Source organism: Homarus americanus, unplaced genomic scaffold (assembly GCF_018991925.1).
Source record: "Homarus americanus isolate GMGI-L3 unplaced genomic scaffold, GMGI_Hamer_2.0 scaffold46973, whole genome shotgun sequence".
NCBI classification, from domain to species: domain Eukaryota; kingdom Metazoa; phylum Arthropoda; class Malacostraca; order Decapoda; family Nephropidae; genus Homarus; species Homarus americanus.
Genome location: NW_024735516.1, coordinates 669901 through 690511, shown reverse-complemented (window position 1 = coordinate 690511; position 20611 = coordinate 669901). Strand labels below are relative to the sequence as shown.

At 35.4% G+C, this 20611-nt stretch overlaps 3 protein-coding genes across 4 annotated transcripts in view; 1 reads left to right on the top strand and 2 right to left on the bottom strand.

Moving 5' to 3' along the window:
- Positions 1 to 532: 532 nt before the first annotated feature.
- LOC121871257 (DDRGK domain-containing protein 1-like) lies at positions 533 to 10312 on the bottom strand. Its single transcript, XM_042373471.1, has 7 exons — positions 10193 to 10312; positions 7684 to 7806; positions 6849 to 6988; positions 5889 to 5969; positions 5144 to 5326; positions 3504 to 3609; positions 533 to 2560 (listed from the first exon to the last, which is right to left on the bottom strand). Exons 1-7 carry the CDS (start codon positions 10281 to 10283, stop codon positions 2400 to 2402), a joined length of 885 nt encoding a protein of 294 aa, XP_042229405.1. The 5' UTR covers positions 10284 to 10312; the 3' UTR covers positions 533 to 2399.
- Positions 10313 to 13001: 2689 nt separating this feature from the next.
- Positions 13002 to 16518, bottom strand: LOC121871256 (PCNA-associated factor-like). Of its 2 annotated transcripts, none has more exons than XM_042373469.1 (3): positions 16399 to 16518; positions 14864 to 15010; positions 13002 to 13742 (listed from the first exon to the last, which is right to left on the bottom strand). In XM_042373469.1, the coding sequence occupies exons 2-3, from the start codon at positions 14989 to 14991 to the stop codon at positions 13385 to 13387; spliced, it is 486 nt and encodes a 161-aa protein (XP_042229403.1). In that variant the 5' UTR covers positions 14992 to 15010; positions 16399 to 16518; the 3' UTR covers positions 13002 to 13384. The 2 variants fall into 2 exon arrangements, with proteins under 2 accessions (XP_042229403.1, XP_042229404.1); XM_042373470.1 differs by having other exon boundaries at positions 14864 to 15024; positions 16399 to 16500.
- Positions 16519 to 17030: 512 nt separating this feature from the next.
- The window catches only part of LOC121871254 (phospholipid-transporting ATPase ID-like), a 179389-nt gene continuing 175808 nt past the window's right edge, over positions 17031 to 20611 (top strand). Inside the window, exon 1 of the mRNA XM_042373466.1 lies at positions 17031 to 17137. The gene's annotated coding sequence lies outside the window, so the exon portion shown is untranslated. The remainder of the gene's footprint in view (positions 17138 to 20611) is intronic.

Genomic DNA, 20611 nt, shown 5'->3' with positions numbered 1-20611 from the left:
ATCTGAGTAGTTTGGGTATGATGAATTTTATGACTGTTAGAGGGAGGAGCTGGATCATCTTTTACTGGGCACCAGAGATCACACAATGGTTTAACTTTTCAGTCCTAAACTCAATCTGCTTATGCATGCCTAATAAAAAAAATGCAATTGAATAAATTAACAATACACATTTGTTAGACATGCAGGTAATGCAAAAAAAAAAAATCAAACGAAAACCTTGGTTAGCACCTTCAGTCCCTTATTTCCTAAGCAGTGTGATAACTTGGATCACTGCATCTTTCTGGCCTGTCTTTGTGCGGGCATGTTGTTTTATACTGTACAGTACTCAAGGTTCATCATTACCATCATAGTCTTCTAAAATAAGTACTGTAATTCTTTCCATAATAATTGCATCTATTTCTTCCCATGTTGCCACACAGTTACATTCACCTTTTTTGTTTTGTGGTTACCAGACACATGGATGTCTTTAGTAGCTGCCAGATGCAAAGTGCCTCAATATGTTGGCCAAACATAGGAAACAAAAAAACCTTCATAACCTGTAAATTTATTTACAAAACTTTTGAATTCCATTAGTCCGAATTTACACATTATCCTGGCATCACTCAGGAGGATAACAAAGTTTATATATCTATTAAATCCTTCAATTTTCAATACTAAAGAGCTGAACTACTGGTGTGCATGGTTATTATTAAACTCTATATTGCTTGGGGTGAAAGACAGTCCCACTTACTTACTGTCATCAGAGAAACATTTGGGTTCCATACAGACACATTCGTTTGCATTTGCTCAAACATTGGTAACTACAACTAACACTCATGAATAAACTGTGTGGCACAAGTCAAGACCAACTAATATATGTAACTGCACACTGATCTTCTCTGTGTTCATCCATCACCCTAGTAAAGCTTTATGAAAGAACTTGTGAGCTGGAGTGTGAAACATTTTTATGTTTGTGGTACTAGAGACATATGAACCATGTTGACTGTTTGAATGATACAGAAACCACTAAGAAATCAGTGATTCAGTTATTAAACACTGTCCACAAGGATACTGTGTTCTGCCAAATGCCAATAAACAAACAGACAATGATGGACCTTACTTGGGGACATTTAGCAGTGGTAGACCTCACAGATCATTCATTAGGAACTTTAGGCAAAAAAATATATGATAAATATTTGCTGTCCACTGCATGTGTGTTAAGACAGCTGAATGATATAAAAGAGGTTTTGATAGTAACATGTGATTAATGGTACCCCTGTATTATGAATGGCTGGAATATATGCGAGTGCATGATATCCACATCGGTATTTTCTGAGCAATTTGTCGATAAAATGTGTAGTACATTTGATGATAAAGAGTATGGGAGGGTGGAAGATAAAATTAGAGTGTCATACTGGAGCTAAACACAAAAGATAAAATTGTTTAAGCTAGGCAGAATGGCAAAAGTAACATGCCAAATTAAATATGTTTCTTTTCTTAAGCTTAAAATTCATTCCCATTCAGTAATGTTATTTTCTTTCCGAGCATAAGGAAGATATAACTGAAGTTCCCTTTTAGTTTCACCATAACTAAATTACTACAGTACAGTACAACACAGTACAGTACATTATTTCACCAATCTAATCAACCTTAAGCAACACAAATCAAATTATAAAGTAATGGGCAGACAGAATTGATTTAAGTAGTGCAGTAGTATATGGTAACCACATCTGATGGGTTATAATAGTTATTCACTTTTTATAATACTGTACACCAGTTGCACAACATAAATTTAATGCACTGAAAATCAATTCATGTATACCCTCTTAATTCTTAGGAGAGAACAAAATGTATGCAAATCTTCAAGACAGAGTAACCAGCAGTATATCACATTTTACTCCTTTAGTTTTTCCAACAAATCAAAAGTGCAAATTTATTGAAAAACAAAAACAAAAAAAACTTTCCCTAATCATTCCAACTGCATGAGATGAAGTAACCCGTCCGTGAATATGAACATCCAATAGGTTGTGGCATTTAACATTTCCTGTATGAACTTCATAGGTGAACAGAATATGGCTCTTTAAATCATAAAATAAGACTGCTGAGTTAAGAAACAAATTTTGTAAGTTTAATCCCAGAAGTTCGCTACCTCATGGTACCATTTATATCTTAACATCTTAAGACAATGAACTCCTCAATTTTTAATTCACATTTCCTTCTTTCATGATCCAAGAAACATTTTATGCATACCTATAGAAACCTTGCATTATAAAGAAGTGTTCAAACCAAAAACAAATAAGGATAGACTCAGGTTCTTTTTATTCCAGCAATCACCACTCAGTAAAGGGCTTGAAAGAGTGTAAAAATAATAATCTTCTTTATTGTAAGTAACAAGGCAAGTGAGTTCGGAGACCTGCAGTCTAGCTTGCCCCCGAAGTTTCTGGGGTGAGAGTTATCAATGTGTTGGAAGACTCTGCCAGCTCAGCTATGGATACACGCCCATGTTGCTTAATAAACTTTGCAATACCCTCAAGCTCTTGTTTGCTGATGTATATGAATTTTCCTCGATCATCAATCACACCTGGAATAAATTAAAAGAAAATCAAAATATAAAATGCAAATTACTGGACAGTGATTTTTCGATTTCAGTGTTGTATTACCAAGGGAACGTTCGGATAGACGAGGAAGTTAAATTACAATATAGTACTGTATGTACTAATAAAAATAAGAAAGACTGAATATTGGTATATTACGCTAGTTTATCATCTCTTCACGTAAGAAGTTTAACATTATGATATATTTACAGTAACAATTCAATATCAAATTAATTAGAGTACAAGTTGTCCCTCTCTTATATGGCACCCTTGGGATAGTCAATAATTATTGTAATGGTACATTAGCCTAAGCTACACTTCGTTCAATGTCTCATAACATTAAGGATTTTTTTTTTTTTTTTTAAATTTGACGTACAAAATAGTGAATAGATTTAATATATAAACAAGTAACGTGACAATAATATTTATAAAAAAATATATAAATGAAATATAAGTTAATAAAGGAAAAATATGTAGAATTCATGCATCCCAGGCCACACTCAGTCATAATTTAATAATTCTGACCTATAAAATATAAACACAACACCAGCAGCAAGACCACATTTGCCTCCCACTGTTGCATTGTATATTCTATCCTTGGGTCGCATAGCAAGGGACAGAGAATATTTATTTTGTTAGTGATGAAAATTAAAGTGATTGAATGTTTTGAGAAAGGAGAGGGCATTACAGGTACTGACACTGCACATACAATCGGCTTTCCTGAGGCAACTAAACTTACCATTTGTGCTAGGTTATAACTCTTACAGGATAACACAGTATTTTGTGCAGATTACTAAGTCAATACAAGATAGAGAAGACAAATAGCAAACATATATCCATAGTGATGTCATCACGGGTGAGTGATCATCGATATCTTATCTTAAATACGAGAAATGTGAAAAGATCAACAACAAAAAATTAGTTTCTAACCTGTCAATGTTCCTTCCTTTTGCAATTCAGACACTCTGTTAATGACATCCTGAGTCTTCAGTTTAAATTTTGCAGCCAAATCTTCCAGCACCACAACCTTTTCTCCCTGGGAAATTAAGAATATATATCATCCTCCTGCATTGATAATACTTACAGGTATAGTTATAACTCTTAAAGGTGTAGTTACAATACAAGTATAGTTATAAGATTTACATGTATAAATATAATACAGGTACGGTATATCTGTAGAATTGAAATGACATCACAAAAAGGTTAACTGAATACACCACAGGTGGCACAAGGCCATAAATTACTTGGCAAAGGTTGGTCATGTTGGTATTTGATGGTGTAGGTGGTGTAGGTGGTCAGTGGTGTTGGTGGTGTTATTGGTTGGTGGTGTAGGTGGTTGGTGGTAGTCAGGGAGATCACATGATCATCTGAAGATAGTGAAGGCAAAACTCACTAGGACTCATTCAGACACTATGTCAAGACACAAGGAGCCTTCACCTCAGTGCATAACACACCTGTGCACTCAACTAATGTTGTGACAGTGTATTATGTAATTTCTTAGTAATTAATGATTGTTTACTATGATTTGTTGTGTATATCCATAATAGTGCATTGTTTACCATGTCTGAAAATCACTTGATTGATTGTTTAGTAAAAGATCAATGCTTTATGACAGGGGTCCCCAACTTAGGGCCCTTTAAAGTAAAAGCTCACACTATGTGTGAAGTATGAACCGTGGTGTTTAATAACTAATACAGTACAGTATACAGTACTGTATGATAAAATTAAAATTTCACATTTATTTTTCGAAGTAAAATAATGTTCCTACTAAATTTCATTCAGTACAGTAGTACTTAAAGCGTAACAAACAAGATTTCTGTATTTTTTATATATAAAATATTCAAGTTGATTCATTAGCAAAATCTCAAATATATTTAACTTTGTATTCTTAATTTAAACATTTTATAATTGGTCTTTTGTGTGTCAGCATTTTCAATTTGACTTTTAGTGAGTTTAATGAATAAACCTATTTCAACTCTCAAGTCATTGTACAAATCCTTGGCTTAAGGTTGAATCACAAGCAGACCGAGCGGTACAGTACATAACACTGACTTTCGTCCTCCATTTACAGCATGAGAAGGTGCTCCACATTCTTGACCAACAGATCCTCCTTACACTAATGAGAGTAACACATTGAGAACTTCAATAAACTTTATTGGCATTACCATAAGTTGATCTCATGTGAGGAGACTTAGAACAACACCAATATCCACCACACACTCACCAGTATCAAAAACTATAAGATTTCTAACTTAGTACTTGAACTGGTGGATTTCCTTGGCTTCTTTGGGGTAGGCACAGCACTATCACTTCCTGGGTACTTTGCACTCATCCTGGGATAGTCTGTAGTACTGTACTTATGGAAAATTAATAGTGAAAAATTAATAAAGGGAAAATATCCAAAAACTGAAGTGCATAACCTCTTCCCATGTCATTCTTGGTCTGCCCATTAAGCATCTCTTGAACCAGTGGGTCACCATTCTCTCACATGCCCAGATCATCTCAGCTTACCTCTACACAAGACCTCACAAATACTCTCAATACCCAGCTGCCCACTTAGCTCTACATACCTTAATGTAACCAACAAACTCATTAAGAAGGTTCTGCTCATTGTCTTCATCTGCAGCTTCATCAAAACCCTCCTCCTGCACCTCAAACTGCGCCTTTAACTTCATGTACTCTTCCAGCTCCTGACGTTCTTTCTCCTCCCTCGCCTTGCGCTCTTCATCTTCCCTCTTGGATTCCTCTTCAGCCTAAAGTATAACACAGATATAGTACATTTCTATCCTAATCATACTGACTCGGTCACAATCATAATCGTATTACAGTTTTGTATTTACTCATTCATTCTCTATTCTAATTATATTTTCTCATTCTCTATAGTCTATACCAATTACGATATGTGTAACTGTAGTCACTTATTCTATTTCCTTATTTTATATATTAATTATATAAATTGTTATTATCCGGGCTAATTATATCCAATTATGTATTCTCTATCTCAGCAATATTCATCAGGAACATTTGGTCTATACAGTGTATCCAGTATTCATTCATCTCCCAAATTTGTATAGGGTGGATCCAGCTTGACTGATGGCCAAGTAAAATACTTATATAATAACAATACAGTACTGTAATATGAAGTGGATAGTGAGTTAAACAAACCTCTAAACGTGAGGGAATAATTAGTTAGAGGAGCATGAGGCAAAATAATCAGTGACACAAGAAAGACCAAAGGCAATAAGTAAAAATATCCTCTTTATCCTGAGGAACAATTATTTCTGTCAACATACAACTGATAAACCCAAATCTCACCTCACGTTCCTCTTCTCTTCGTCTGTCTTCAGCTGCCTGTACCGCACGCTCCTTTCTTTCCTCCCGTTCTCTTTCGTCTGCCTGGAAGTGTACAACTCTGTCATGTGACAATCTGTAAACCGACCTTAACAGTAGACTAATTCCCCAGATTTAAAATAAACAAAATTGCACAACACAGTAACAATGTTCAGAGGATCTATCATGCTTACAAGATTTAGCCTACATACTGTGAGGACAGATCCAATTCTGTCATGTCTCTCATCTGGCATACAAAGAAGTTGATTACACCAATGTATTCACTGGGTAAAACTTTTTCTTTTTATATGTTAAAATTTTACCCATTTTTTTAACCCCATTTTCCCTGTCAGGATAATAACTCCAAAAGACCTGCACAGCATTAGATGACAGCATACTTTAGTTGTCACTTGAGGGACGAAGTAAATTATTTAATTAATCTAAAAAATTGAGCATCATAGAATTCCACTACCAAGCTTTGAAACTTATTTAGCCTTCAATGAATGCCAAAAAGAATCAGTTACCATTGTACTGTGGTAAACATTTAAGAACTGAATGCATTTTCAATGCACCGATATAGTAGTTATGACAGAAGCAGCTTTGGAGCTTTGAATTAATGTTATGAACAATTGTGTATGTATTTCATTTAATATGTATTAATTCAAAATTCTAATTAACTGCAACCTCTATAACTTCTATAACTCATTTTAACAATTAATGCCACATCATGCTAGTTAAAAAGACAAAAGTAAATTGCATGTTTTGACATATATTTTCAGTACCCGGACTATACCATAAGCTATGTAATTTTCCAAAGCTTGAAAAGACATTGTCAAATGTTGGTTTGTCTAAGTCAGGTAAACAATATGACCACACAGTAGTTTTTGTTGGAACGTTGGTTAGAAGTGGGTGAGGCTACTGATAGGTCAAACAGCAATAACTTGCCTCCCTCATAGCACGTTTGTCTGCTTTAGCTTGAAGCTTTGCCAACTTTTTCTTGCCAAGTTTTCCATCTGGAAGTGCAATGTCATCACCAACCACTGCTACATCATCATCTTCTTCATCAGAATCATCATCACGACGTTCTGAAATAGTTTTAATATTAGACTTGCAGTATACAGTTTCAATGACTGGCATTAATAAGCCAAAAGTTTTGCCAAAAACAGTCAAGCTGGAGAATTAAATTTGAAGACTGAGAGAAAGAAAAGTTGTGTTTCATACTGTAAAGCAGTTTCCTCCTAAGGACACATTGGCAAAATTCATGGCTCTAATATTTACAAGAAAAAATATCTTAAGCATCTTTTTTGTGAACAAGTTTTATTAGTGAATGAATTTATAGATCATGTCTTGAGTACAGGGGGTCCTCGGGTTATGAGTGGGTTACATTTCTCAGGACCTCCTTTAGTCGGAAATGTACGTAAGTCGCAACACATGCTATGTGCAACCGTACTTAAAGAACAATGTTTAAAATCCCACTATATTATAGCCTAAGTCCTTATGTACATTTAAAATTGCTTTACTTAAGAGAAAGGAAGAAATAGAATGACAAAATACAGTAAATGAAAATAAAAAATTTGTCATCAGGTAACTAAAATACTGAAAATTTGAAGTTTAACCTAGTTTGTCTAGAAGGTGTTTTGTTATGGTTACACTCATAAGAGAGGTCACAGGCAAGCAAGCTGTCACAAATAAAAAAATAAAATAAATAAATATATATATATATATATATATATATATATATATACTGTATATACAGTATATATATACAGTATACACATACGTGCAGCTGCTCTCATCCTTGCGCGAGCATTTCTGTTGGCAGCTGCACGGTTTGGGGGATGGACTCCTCCCGCTGCACCATCTTCACCCACTCGTGGACGAGGTGCTCGCACTCTCTCTTGAGCTGCAACACAAGCATTACAGTATAAACAGGCGGTATACAGGGGTAAATATATATAATATTCTGATAAATACAATGGAAAAAGATAACACAGAAGCCACAGCTGTTGACATCTTTAGGTCTCAGTGTTCTTCTTGGTTCAGTAAAGTGTTCAAGGTGCAGTAAAAGACACACTTCGGGTGCTTAGTGCTAGCAACAAGGAAGAGCATTACCGCCGATATTTTGCTTGGTACATGTTCCAAGCTCATCATAAGAATAAAAAAAACCATAGTATTGCACCACTTCCTCCTTCTCGTGGCATCACATTATCCTCCTCCATCTGTTAATTAATGTAAGTTTTGGGTAAATAAAGTTAGGCTAGGTTTACACATTAGGGGAGGTTAGGTCAGGTCCTTCAGGTTTCATTCGTGAGATTAAGTTAGACATCTACTGTATACTGTACTGATATTCTTGTTATTTTTGCATGTTTTTGCCCCGCAATGTTGGTAATAGGTGAGGGTTCATATCTAAAAAAAAAAAAACTCGAGTCATTATATAATCCATCCTAATCTAACCTAACAGAAAATATTAGTTATCTTGATTTAATATTATAAAAAAAAAATATCCTTTCCATGATACAAACAGTCAATAAAGAAACGAACGAACATGGCGGCCAGAGCTGGGCAGATCAAGACAGGGAAAAAAATGAAAGTGATAGTATAATGCAAAATATTTTCCTCATCCACATGTTGTGTTTCTCACGAGGTAAGAACGCATGCGTGACATGTCCGTAAGTTAATGGTTCAGGCACGCATGAGGCATATAGAAACGGAGTATGCCCATTTCGTCACCACTGTTTTCAACCCGCTTCGTCACCACTGCTTTATCAGTTTTGTCACAGCGTTCATTCCCATCAATATACAGTATACAGTACACGAAAATAACGAACACTTGGGATAGAAAATAATAAAAACTACTAAGATAATTTATTGAAGACGAAAATACAAAATAAAAACATTGTTAATACGCCTGCAATCATCTCACTTAAACAATATGAAAAACACTAAAATTTACTCGTGCACGCTTAGCAGAAGACCATGTCATTTTTTTTTAGGAAATTAGAAGTGGTGATATTTTTTCTTCACATTCATCCAACAGCTTCCAGAGATGGACTTGTTTGTCATGATTTGTTTTTCTTGTGCTCAGCAACTACTGTAATTGCAAATCATTCATTGCGGGTTCGCTGTGAAGAGGAGGGACGAGCGAGATTGTTCTTTGCTGTTCGGTGGTTTATGAGCTGTTGCCAAATCACCTTCATTTGTTCTGTATTTTGTTTATTTACAAATGTTTCAATAGTTTTCTATTTAAATAATTAATATTCATGTATAATAATAACACAATACTTCTCGAGTCGTCTGTATACATGTGCAATTTCTATTCGTGTAAAATAATAACTTACAATTTGTCACCAACAACAGCGACTGTTAGTGGTGACGAAACGGATTTGATATTGGTGACGAATTAGGGCATTGGTGACGAACCGGGTCGGTGACGAAATGGGGTGTATCCATAGAAACGCATAGATAAAACGAACTAACCACATCTACCTAACTTAAAATAATATGCCTAACCTGATCTACCTAACCTAATATACCAAACCTGAACTACCTAACCTAATCTACCTAGCTTAAGTAGGTTCATCTTATAACCCAATATATTACTTAATAGAGCAGTAGCTAGTCAATTTTTTCAATCACTCCTGTGGACGAAAAGAAACACTCGACATGGAAACAGTGAACGTGGATTTGTAGCATGTCAATGTACTGTACTGTATATTATTGATCAGGATGAGAAAAATCACCAAAATAATATTACACAAATTACAAATCCATGTCATTTTGTGAGATTTATCTTAAGGAAAGAAAACATTGGTAGAGGTGTAGAAAAAGGTGACCACCAGAAGTTATTTGTTGAATTTCTTGATTATTGCTATAATTATTGTTTGGATGATTTTAAGTATATTAAAAGAAACGACAACTTTCTATCCTAATCTTAGGTATGTTAGGTCAGGTTCTATTAGGTTCTATGCATTGTCGTTTCCATTTTTGTGTTAAGTAGAAAATATTTCAACCAATTCAGACAATTCCTTCTGGTGGTCATCCTTTTCTACACCTTTACCAAAACATTTATATTCTACGGAAATATATCGTTAAGTTACTGGTTAATGTAAGATACTGTGCCAGAGTATTATACAGATATGTCATAGTACAGTTTAGACCTGTCATAGTCAAGCCCTAGACCTGTCATAGTAAAGACCTGATATAATGAAGAAACAGCTGGAGACTACCATTCACACACTACTACTACTTAGTGATCACACATTTATCAGTTTATAGCATCATAACATTACCTTTTCCATCCTTTTTTTTATAATATGATATGAAACCGAGGAAGGCGGCTACCAGAAGGGCTAAAATAGTGTATATTACGACGTCGTTCATCTTCCCTACCTCACACGGGGTAAAGACTAATGTTGGGAGAATATGACGAACAGTATTATTATATCATTATTGATATTGATTTATTATACTTATTTTGCTTTGGCATTAAACTATGAATACTTATAACAATACATAATCTACTAAATTTATATATAATATTCGTATAAATAAATGGTTTAAGCATTTGTGTTCGTGGTGTTTCTACAACATTAGTAATCTACCTCTCGCACCTGAACCTTACAAAAACAAACCTCCTCCATATATAAATACCGGGGAGATATTTATTTAGTAAAATAGTCACGAACAGTGCACTGCTTGCATTGCTTTCATATGCTGTTTTAATATTGTTCTTGTGCTGTTTAATTCTGAGTTGTAATACTTTCCCAGTCTGACTTGCATAATTTCCAATACAATTGCTACATGGAATGCAGTAAACACTTCCATTTACATTCAAGGTTGGGCTATTCTTAATTAATATATTAGTAATAGTGGAGTCATACTTGAAAACAACATTAATGTTTAATAATTTAAGGGACTGAACTAACGGGACAAATTCATTGCGATAAGGTAGTCAAAATATTCTTAAATGTAGGAACTTTCCATTTTGAGTAGAATGAAATTTTTTTATCCCTTTTAAAAAAATGAATAACAAACAATGAAGGGTACCCAAGTTTTAGTGCAATGGACTGAATGTGTTGCAGTTCTTCATCAATAAATTCAGGGTCACAAATATGCAAACATCTCAAAAACATAGCAGAAAAAACTGACATTTTGGTAGATTCATGGTGACTTGAAAAAAAAAATGTATGAAACTGTCTACCTGTGTAGGCTTTCTGTATACCTAAAATTTATAGTTATGACCATTTCTCATGATAAGCATATCAAGAAATGGAAGGGATCCATTTATTTATTTCAATTTTGAAGGTAATTCTATGGACAAGATCATTAAGCTTGTCTAAAAATTCCAGTGGGCTCAGTTTCTAGGCCAAAGACAAAGATCATCATCTACATATCTATACCATGGAGGAATAAGGTCCCCTATATTGGGTAGTAATCTAGCCTAAAAAAAACTCCATATAAATACAGGCTAAAGGAGCAGAAAGACAACTACCCATACTCATGCCAAATAGTTGTTTGTAAAACTTTCCATTTGCTCTAAAAACAATGTCAGTAATGCTTAACTCTATCAATTTGAGAAATGTTTCATGTACAGATACATTGAACAGCTTCTTTCCCTCGGCGTTCACGAGAGGATGCGATTAACCTTCCTGCATTTGAGGACAGACGGTTCGACACAGCACTGACCCACATTGTGCTCACAGAAGAGGGTATTAGAAATAAACCGTCAAAGCTAAAGGTCCATAATAAAGGCCCATAAGAGTCCTCTCCCTGACTTGGTGCATCCCAGAGTGCCAAGAGAGTTGCGCAACGAGGGTAGACTGTTACATTTTTAATAAATTTGTTTGATTATATGGGAGAGGATTTTCCATTTATTATTTATTTGTATGTGTTTTGTGTGTGTCTACACACACACACACACACACACACATATATACAATACTACAGGTAAAAGAAAAGATATAATTGTCCAAAGGGCAAACACATAAAGGGAATACTGTATACATTTCTTGTAGCATATTGGCCATGGTCAGGGTTCAATACGTGTAGCATATTAGCCTAGGTCAGGGTTCAACACTTGCAGCATATTAGCCAAGGTCAGGGTTCAACACTTGTAGCATATTAGCCTAGGTCAGGGTTCAATACTTGTAGCATATTAGCCCAAGGTCAGGGTTCAACACTTGTAGCATATTAGCCTAGGTCAGGGTTCAACACTTGCAGCATATTAGCCAAGGTCAGGGTTCAACACTTGTAGCATATTAGCCTAGGTCAGGGTTAAGCCAATACTGATGCTGGTCTTCACTACCTCACACACATACAGTATGTGAACTCATGCAACACCAGTATACAAGATTGATAAATTTTTACAAGTTCTCCATAATGTCCCACAATATTTTTGGGTCCAGTTCTAGATATATCTCATCATTCCGTACATTTGTCACAAATGAATAATAGCGAATGTAATAGAACCTGACCAAACCAACAAAAGAAACCTACTTAACATTACAGTACCTAACTCCCTAGCTGGCGGGGGGCACAACCCCTGCCATATTAAACTGAAAGTACTTATTTTGCTATATGGTACCAATGAAAGCAACTTTACTGAAATGTCATGGTATAATTTTACATTCTATGTTGACGTGAGAGTACGCATGGACCGAGCAGGTTTGTTAAAACAGACGACATGCAGTGACTTGGCAGATTATGTGCAACTTGTAAAAAAATACCACAAGATTTGTACTTTGTACAATACAGTATGTATGACAATTCTATTGATTCAGTATAGAGTATTGTGATCAGTTGTTTGCGTATAGCATACCAACATTCCCTTTTTTCCTATGTTGGCAGACCTGGAGAAGTCCCAAGCATACACCACGATTTGTACCACCTAGAATAGGACCAACACCCATATTCTGGGCAAAGCTCACCGTGAGGATTCCTCATGAGGAAAGCCCACATAAAGCGATCTTGAATATGGCCACGTATCAGTACCTCTGGCGATTTCAGGTAGGCCTACATCTGTTGCCCTATCAGTCTTATATTTACATGGTGTTAAATATAATACATGGATAAAATATGGACTGAATAGATACTGCAATGCATACATAAATCTTTATTGATAAAGCCATTTCTACATCACAGGCTGCCCAAGCAAAGCTTTGTCTGCTGTGGTATTTTTTGGCTACATTCAGCTATCAACCACAGCATGCAGCATTATATGCTTCAATCAAATGAACATTGTAGTGAGTCTAATAAGTTTCCCATTACTAATAAATTTCAAGTCAATACTTGATAACCTGATCATGCAATGGTATTCATTGCTACATCAAATACATATACATAGCCTATATAAAAAAAAAATCTTCTTTGTAAAGTTTAAAAAAATAAAACAAAATATAGTTACTTTTTTTTAGCAAAAGGAGTAGTTAAAATAAACTGTATAAATTTATATATATGGCAGCATTCATCATGTAAACATAAAATCAGTCGTCATCATCAGAGATCATGCCATTCTTAGCAAAATCACTGGGGACTTCTTCTACCTTCTTGCTGGGTGAAGATTTTGTATCATCCCCTACATTGACACTGCTGGTGCCACTGCTGCTGCTGGTGCCACTGCTGGTGCCACTGCTGCTGCTGGTGCCAGTGCTGCTGCTGGTGCCAGTGCTGGTGCCAGTGCTGCTGCTGGTGCCACTGCTGGTGCCAGTGCTGGTGCCACTGCTACTGCTGGTGCCACTGCTTTCTCCAGGCTGGGGTTTAGGGGTCGATTTGAAGAAGGTGGTGATGCTCTTTTGCCATTCGGGAATAGGTTGGGGGTTGTAACTATTACCTCCAGAATATCTGAGGACAAATTATCTTTCTCAATAGTGGTTACATTATAAATGACAATACAGTACTGCATGTGCATTCTATTTTGAACTGGAGAGACAGAGTGAGCCTTCCAGCTAAGGGGGAATGCTAACTAAAAACAACGTGGAGAAGGCAAATCGGTTTCATCTTTAATTATAATATTTTCCTGAGAAGCTACCACACAACTATATCTGGCTACCAGCTGTATGGAAAATTTAAATCCTATTCCTTCATTAAACTGCTCATGGTGAATAAGTTAACCCTAGAAATGTTATAAACAAAGATAATGCAAGCATGTATTAGGGCAGGGATTACCCTCTGTGCTGAATAAAATCGTCTGGCATTAGCCAAATAAAATATTAAGTAGCATCCCTGTCAATGGAAGAGGGTGTTTAAAACTACTGTACAGCTATGAGAGTTTGTTGTGAAGGAATACTGGTATGTCAAGGATGTGATATGGAACCATAGTAGTTCAATAGGTGGAGTAGTAAGAGATGCATGTATAGTGAGGCAACTACTGTCTGCAGTTGGTACTGCTCTACAGGGTGATTTGGAGGAAATGTTACAAATATTAATGAACATATACTCTTTGCCACTGGTTGGCTCTCTAGCTGGTTAGGCCTTTAGTTTAAGAACATTAAATGTGTTTTGAATGTTTAATTTCTTGAAACCAACTAAATATTTAAAAATTTTAATTAAATGTTTTTAAAAGTTTAATATCAAACAAGACAATCAATCAACTGATGAAAATCACATTGGCCAACAGCATCTATGTAAGATAACACACAATTCATGGCACTCCAAAGTCTATTACCAGTGCAGTTACCTTGAGTCTGAATAATTGCAGTCTAGGAAACAGATGTTCAGACACAAGGCGAGTTATAATTTGCTAAAAAGTGTTTTGAAATGAAGTCCTCAGTTTATTGATATTTAATAATAATTTCTTATTATCTCTCCTTCTGTTAGTCCTGGAACTCATCCCTGTGCCTCTTATGTTATATCTACCTCTGTGTTAACAAATTTCTTTACTATGAAGTCATGGATTGCATCCACTTCTTTATGAAGAATTACTGTGCGTGTGTGTGCAGTGTAAAAAAAAATGGTGTACTTACCTGTCTTTGCCTGAGGCCCTGCCAACAGAGGAGGAAGAAGCACCACCATTGGGTGAACTAAACACCTTTCTTGGTGCCTTAGCAGCAGACACCTTGGTTGCTCCAGCATCAGCACGAGTTCGTACCATCTTGAAAACTGTGTAGACACTGTAACAGATAACCTGCAATTACAACCAGAAAATATGTACTTTATGAATAAGTACAGGTCATAGATAGGTTATGTTGGTGCCATACGGCTGCTAACAATGCTTCGACAGCTTGTGTTTTTTATCGAGTAAGGTTAGGTTAGGTTTAATTCAGAAATAACCCCATCTTAACACATTTTCCCAAACTACAACAGTGTCCACTGAAAAACACAGGCATGTCATAAATATTTACCTAGAATTGGATGTAAATAATTCCAAATCATTCCAAGATGATGAGAGCAAGTTGATACGAGGGCTAAAGTGGCTGGTTAACGGGAAAGTGTCCCCGAGTATTAGCCTATATGAACGCCCAAGGTCCAAGCACACTGCCTTGTGTTACAACATTTGCCATACACGCATATGAATATTGTGCCATTAATCACCACACACACTGCTTAGTCATAGAGAAAGTTTCCAATCGGTATTATTGTATTTCCGTACCCAACATTCCTACCCCTAATCTATTATCATATTCGAATAAGACGTCTAATTATAAAATAATTTTCTTCCCGTACACGTCATGAGGCCAATCAAAAGCGGGTTTTTTTTGCAACCAATTTAAATGATTTGTGGTTTAATTCGCGGTAATTTTGGCCCAATCAAATTCGATTTTTACTTTGGGTCTCATATTTCGAAATTCAAATTCATTTCCGACCATGGAAGTCTGCGATGGGTGCCACTTAAATTATATGGAGCCGATTGCGAGTTTTATGGGAAAAAACGAAGAAACTATAGCATTTTTAGATCTCATGATGTTCTCTCGACCTCAGTAAAGTGTCCTAAGTGCAAGAACCAATGTAAATATCGTCAAGACCAACATATGTGGCATTGGGGTAACTCTAACGACGAACGAGAACCAGGCCAATAAGGTAAGAAATAAGTGATTCCATCATATGGCGAGTCAGTTAAGTTAGGTTAGGTTAGGTTAGGTTAGGTTAGGTTAGGTCAGGTCAGGTCAGGTCAGGTTATGTTTTAATTTTTATTTTTTTTATTCTCTTAGCCATTGTTTTTTTTCGGAAAACGCCCCACAAAAAAATCTATAAAAAACCCGGCCAATTACTGACGGAAATGAAGGTCATAACCAATCTAAACACATATAAATACACTAAAAAAATATAATTCTTACTTTTTAACAGAGTTGGGTACACTTACACAAATTTACCATCCAATCCACATTAAGTCCTCCAAAATACCGTTCCTTTCCAGTTAAACTTTTAGACATCCTAGGGGGACGTTATTAAATACCTACACAAAGTAGTATACAATATATTACCAACATTCTCACTACACACAACCATCACTTGTCATGAACAGTCCTGCTAAATTCGATAATGAACTTCTATTTCTCACCTGTTATGTCGTAGTTTAATGAGAATAAAGCCCCACCGTCCTCACTCTGGCTTTGATGAGAAACAATTACTAACGCGGGAAGTTTTAGGCGGGTAAAGTTAACGTTCTTAATCCGGATTATTTAAAACCTTTCTAACGTTTATATGAACAAAACTCTTCAATAACTAACATTTAAAGCATGCAAGAAGATTAGTAATTACTCTATTCCATCAAAATTTAATTATGAGAGATAGAACTCTTTTTGAAATCTTAACCAAACTCAAAATTATAATCAAGGGGGAAAGTAAAATCCCTAACACATAATTTATCCTGTATAGAATGGTAGTTATTTATTAATTAAAATCATGTGATGTACTGTAAATGTTATTATTATCGAGGAAGAAATAGATAAGTTACAAAGGATCTAAAAGGAGAATAAGGAAAGGAAAGGAAAAAGGGATTTAAATATACAAGAAAAACATACAGTACAACAACAGTTTTTTTTTATTATAGTCATTACTTTATTATTACCATTATTTTTATTTATAACCAAAGACTATAATAATACAGTAGTTATAAGTCAGCTTATGCGTCTTAGCGAGTTTCCTGGTGCCTTTAAAGTTTTATCTCTGCTAGAACGCATTTTCTTCCTGTTATTTTGAAGGTTACTTAAAAGTTTTCAGTCTTGGTGCCTCATTTTTCATCCTTCATCATATCTCACGTGCAACAAATTAACACTCATATACTATAGCCACCTCAGGTAGGTCCTCATTGATGATTTTTGTAGCTAGTTTAAGTGATGGGACGGTGGTTAATGTGGTGGAGGTGCTAAATATGTTGTGGTTGTGATGGTTGGCCTATACTCTACATCCTGTTTGTTGATGATCTCCTACAGGTGTGTACAGGTGTTTTACAGGTGATACACAGGTACCTGGCACGTGGTTTTTAAGTATATGCTTAGTGAATGATTTTGTACGTTGTTTAAGTAATGAAATAATGGTAAATATGGTGGGAGGCCCTAAATATGCTTTACTAGTGAGAGTTACTTGTGTAATAGCAGTGCTGCTAGACTCCGGCCTAAAATTCCCCAAGTCCTTTTGTGAAAATTCCCCCCAAACTCTTAATTTCTTATATTCTTATCTAATTGCCATATCAGTTAAGATATCTATTTTCCTGAAATAATGAAGCATGTAATTAATATTGTAAATGCAAAATACAGGCATAATAATGTCACAAAGTTAATTCACTAACTGTAGGCTACTTTCTTGTCTTCATTTCCAAGATCTGATTCAGTGATACTTTTGTGGTAATGTACTGTACTGTACTGTACTGTACTGTATTGTATTTCTAAAGTTTGGTTTTCTTGATTTTTTTCAATCAATAAAATTTCTAATCCTTTTATCTATAGATTTAATTAGAAACAAAATGTAAGGCCAATTAGTTTTTTCAGTCAGAATAAACTTTACAATATGAACCAAGTAATTTTCCTGAATGTCTCAAAGATATAAATAAATAAATAAGCCAGAGAGAAATAAAATAAACATTTCAACTAGTTTACTTTTACATTTAAACGTGTAACGTGCTTTCACTCTTACATGAGTTAGAGTGAGTCACTATCATTATACACAGCTGACCTAATCTTTTTAACAATTGACTTTACTTTATCCTCTTTGTCACTGATCAGCCTGTTAGCTGCTTGTGCGGTTGGTCATGTCTCTGTTATGTACTCTTAACAAGTACTGTACAGTACTGTGGATGTACTGGTTTTGCTCTGGTGGATATGATATTCTTAGTGATATCAGTCTTTATGTACAGATTAAATCAACTGTAGAGGATGACATGATGTTCAGGGGTAAACTATGTTCCACAACGAATACTGTTAGTTTTGTTTCACCTTTCTCATCTCTATCCTGTGTCAAATGTTCATTAATAAGTAATTTCCCCATTAGCTGGATTTATTGCTTCTGGGTTTGAGAGACTTCTGGGTATGGAAATGAATTTCCTCATCCCAGGAATTTTCATGGGTACTGGGGAAAATTTTCCGAGAGTCTAAACTACATATGTACAATATGTACAAACTAACCTACTGTATACACTATTTTTGCTTTTTTCGCTCCCACTGAGGACTCCCATTACCCCATTCTTGATCGAATTACATTGGCTTCCAATTAAACAGAGTTCAAACTTTGACCAATGACTTTTTAGAGACAATGTTTGGTTAGCTTGAGAATTTGGCCAACTTACTAATTCCACTGACTACACATTCTGAAATGATTTTGTAAAGTAGTAGTGACGATACTTCATGCCTGGAGGAACCTAGAGCAGTATGGGATTGTTCTTTTGTGGTCAGATCCTTTTCCTCTACATCACCCAGATTATATAATCAGTGGTTTGCATCCATGGAGCAGCTGACTTCTGCGGAGGCCTTTAAGATATTTTTATTTATTTATTTTTTTGAAAGCTTATGATCCTGGCAGAAATCGAATGTCACTTTTTGTTATCTTTTTATGTAGTACTGTACAGCATTTATTTTTATTCTCAAGTCTTTGACTTTGTTGTGTTTCTAGTGTTTGTAAATTCTTGAGAAGAACTGGTACTTTTGAGAAAAAAAAGACCAACTAATATTATTATTATTATTAGTAGTAGTACTAGTAGTACTGTACTCTCCAGCAGATGCTGTAGTCTTGAGCTTGTGATGCAGGCAAGCCAAATGGTGATATGATGAGACAGAATGACTTGCCTTTGCCCTGTACCACCTCCTGTAGCAGGTGTTGCTGTCACTCTCCTCTCCCTCCATGAACGAGGGATTGTATACACACTTTACACACTACAGTACTATACAGGCAGTTCTCTTGTTCTGTTCATCTGACTTAGGATCATCTGCACTTAGGAACAGGATTCCAATACCTTCATCACTGAAATTTGTAATTAAATTTCCATTTTTTACATTATTTTCATTATTCTATACTCTATTGTTTAACATCACTATTTACAGTATTTACATAACTGTATTTGTTATGTATGGGATATTGTTGTTGTTTTGTATAGGCAAGGCTGTGCTTTAACCTAACCTAAACTATAGAATTAACATTGTTCCGACTTACAATCAGGGTCCAGGAACATATCCCTGTCTTAAGTTGGAGAATGCCTGTATATACACACCCTCTGCACACTAGCCAATGCTGTCCACTATACTATGTAAAGTACTTCTGTAAATATGGAATTTTCACACTTACTGAATGTACAGTCGATCAAAAAACTATCCTTACAAAATTGTGGTAGACAATATGATGCAACGGACGAAGTATTTTGGCAAACCTGCTGAGACAACGTGAGTCACAGTGTTCATTCTGAAATTTATTGACTCCCAAGTACAGATAGTTTTTTGATTGACTGTACAATACAGTATACATAACTGTAGTAACGTTTGATGTCTTAACACTGCTTGAACGGTATTCTTGGTTGATTACTGTACAGTATATGCTGGTACAGTAATGTACAGTATTACACAGCACAGATCATATGTGAAAACAGCAATGAGAAAGCGAACAAGCTTGTGCAATGGCAACAGACAATAAACTAAGAGTGTCAAGATGTAAGAGTTTGAGGAGATGGGCTGTGAAATACATCAGCCAATTATAGGTGTCCCATGCAATCACATGATAGTAGTGGCCAATTGTTGCTCAGGGAACATGATACACTCTCTTGGAAATTTGTTTGAATCCCTGGAACAGAGATTTTATCAGAATTTTTTGGAAATGTGTATGATACAATCCTCGGAAATTCATTCAGATACCCAGAATGGAGAGATTTTTCCTGGAATTTCTTTGAATGCTCAAAAAAAATTTTCTGGGATTGAAGATTCTGGACAATTGAAAATTTACTGTAGATGACAGTGAAATAAGGGTGGGCTGTTCAGAAGGTTTCATTGTGTTTAACCTCACGTGTATATCATATCAGTATTTATATACAGTTTACCCTGTATTCAAAAATAATTTTTTAGGAAGTTTGTGAAGAACTATAATACAGTACATGCAGCTATATGTAATTTAGAGGACAATTCTAGTTCAGGCCAAAATATCCCTAAATGGGATAAGTCGTCCTTTTCTTTTGATATTGCATTAAACTTAAGAAAATATCTAACAAAAATATTCCATAAGTATTTTAGAGTTATTTCAGTGAGTAGAAGCAAGAACGTGAAATTAAAACTTAAAATTGCATAAAAATGCAGCCA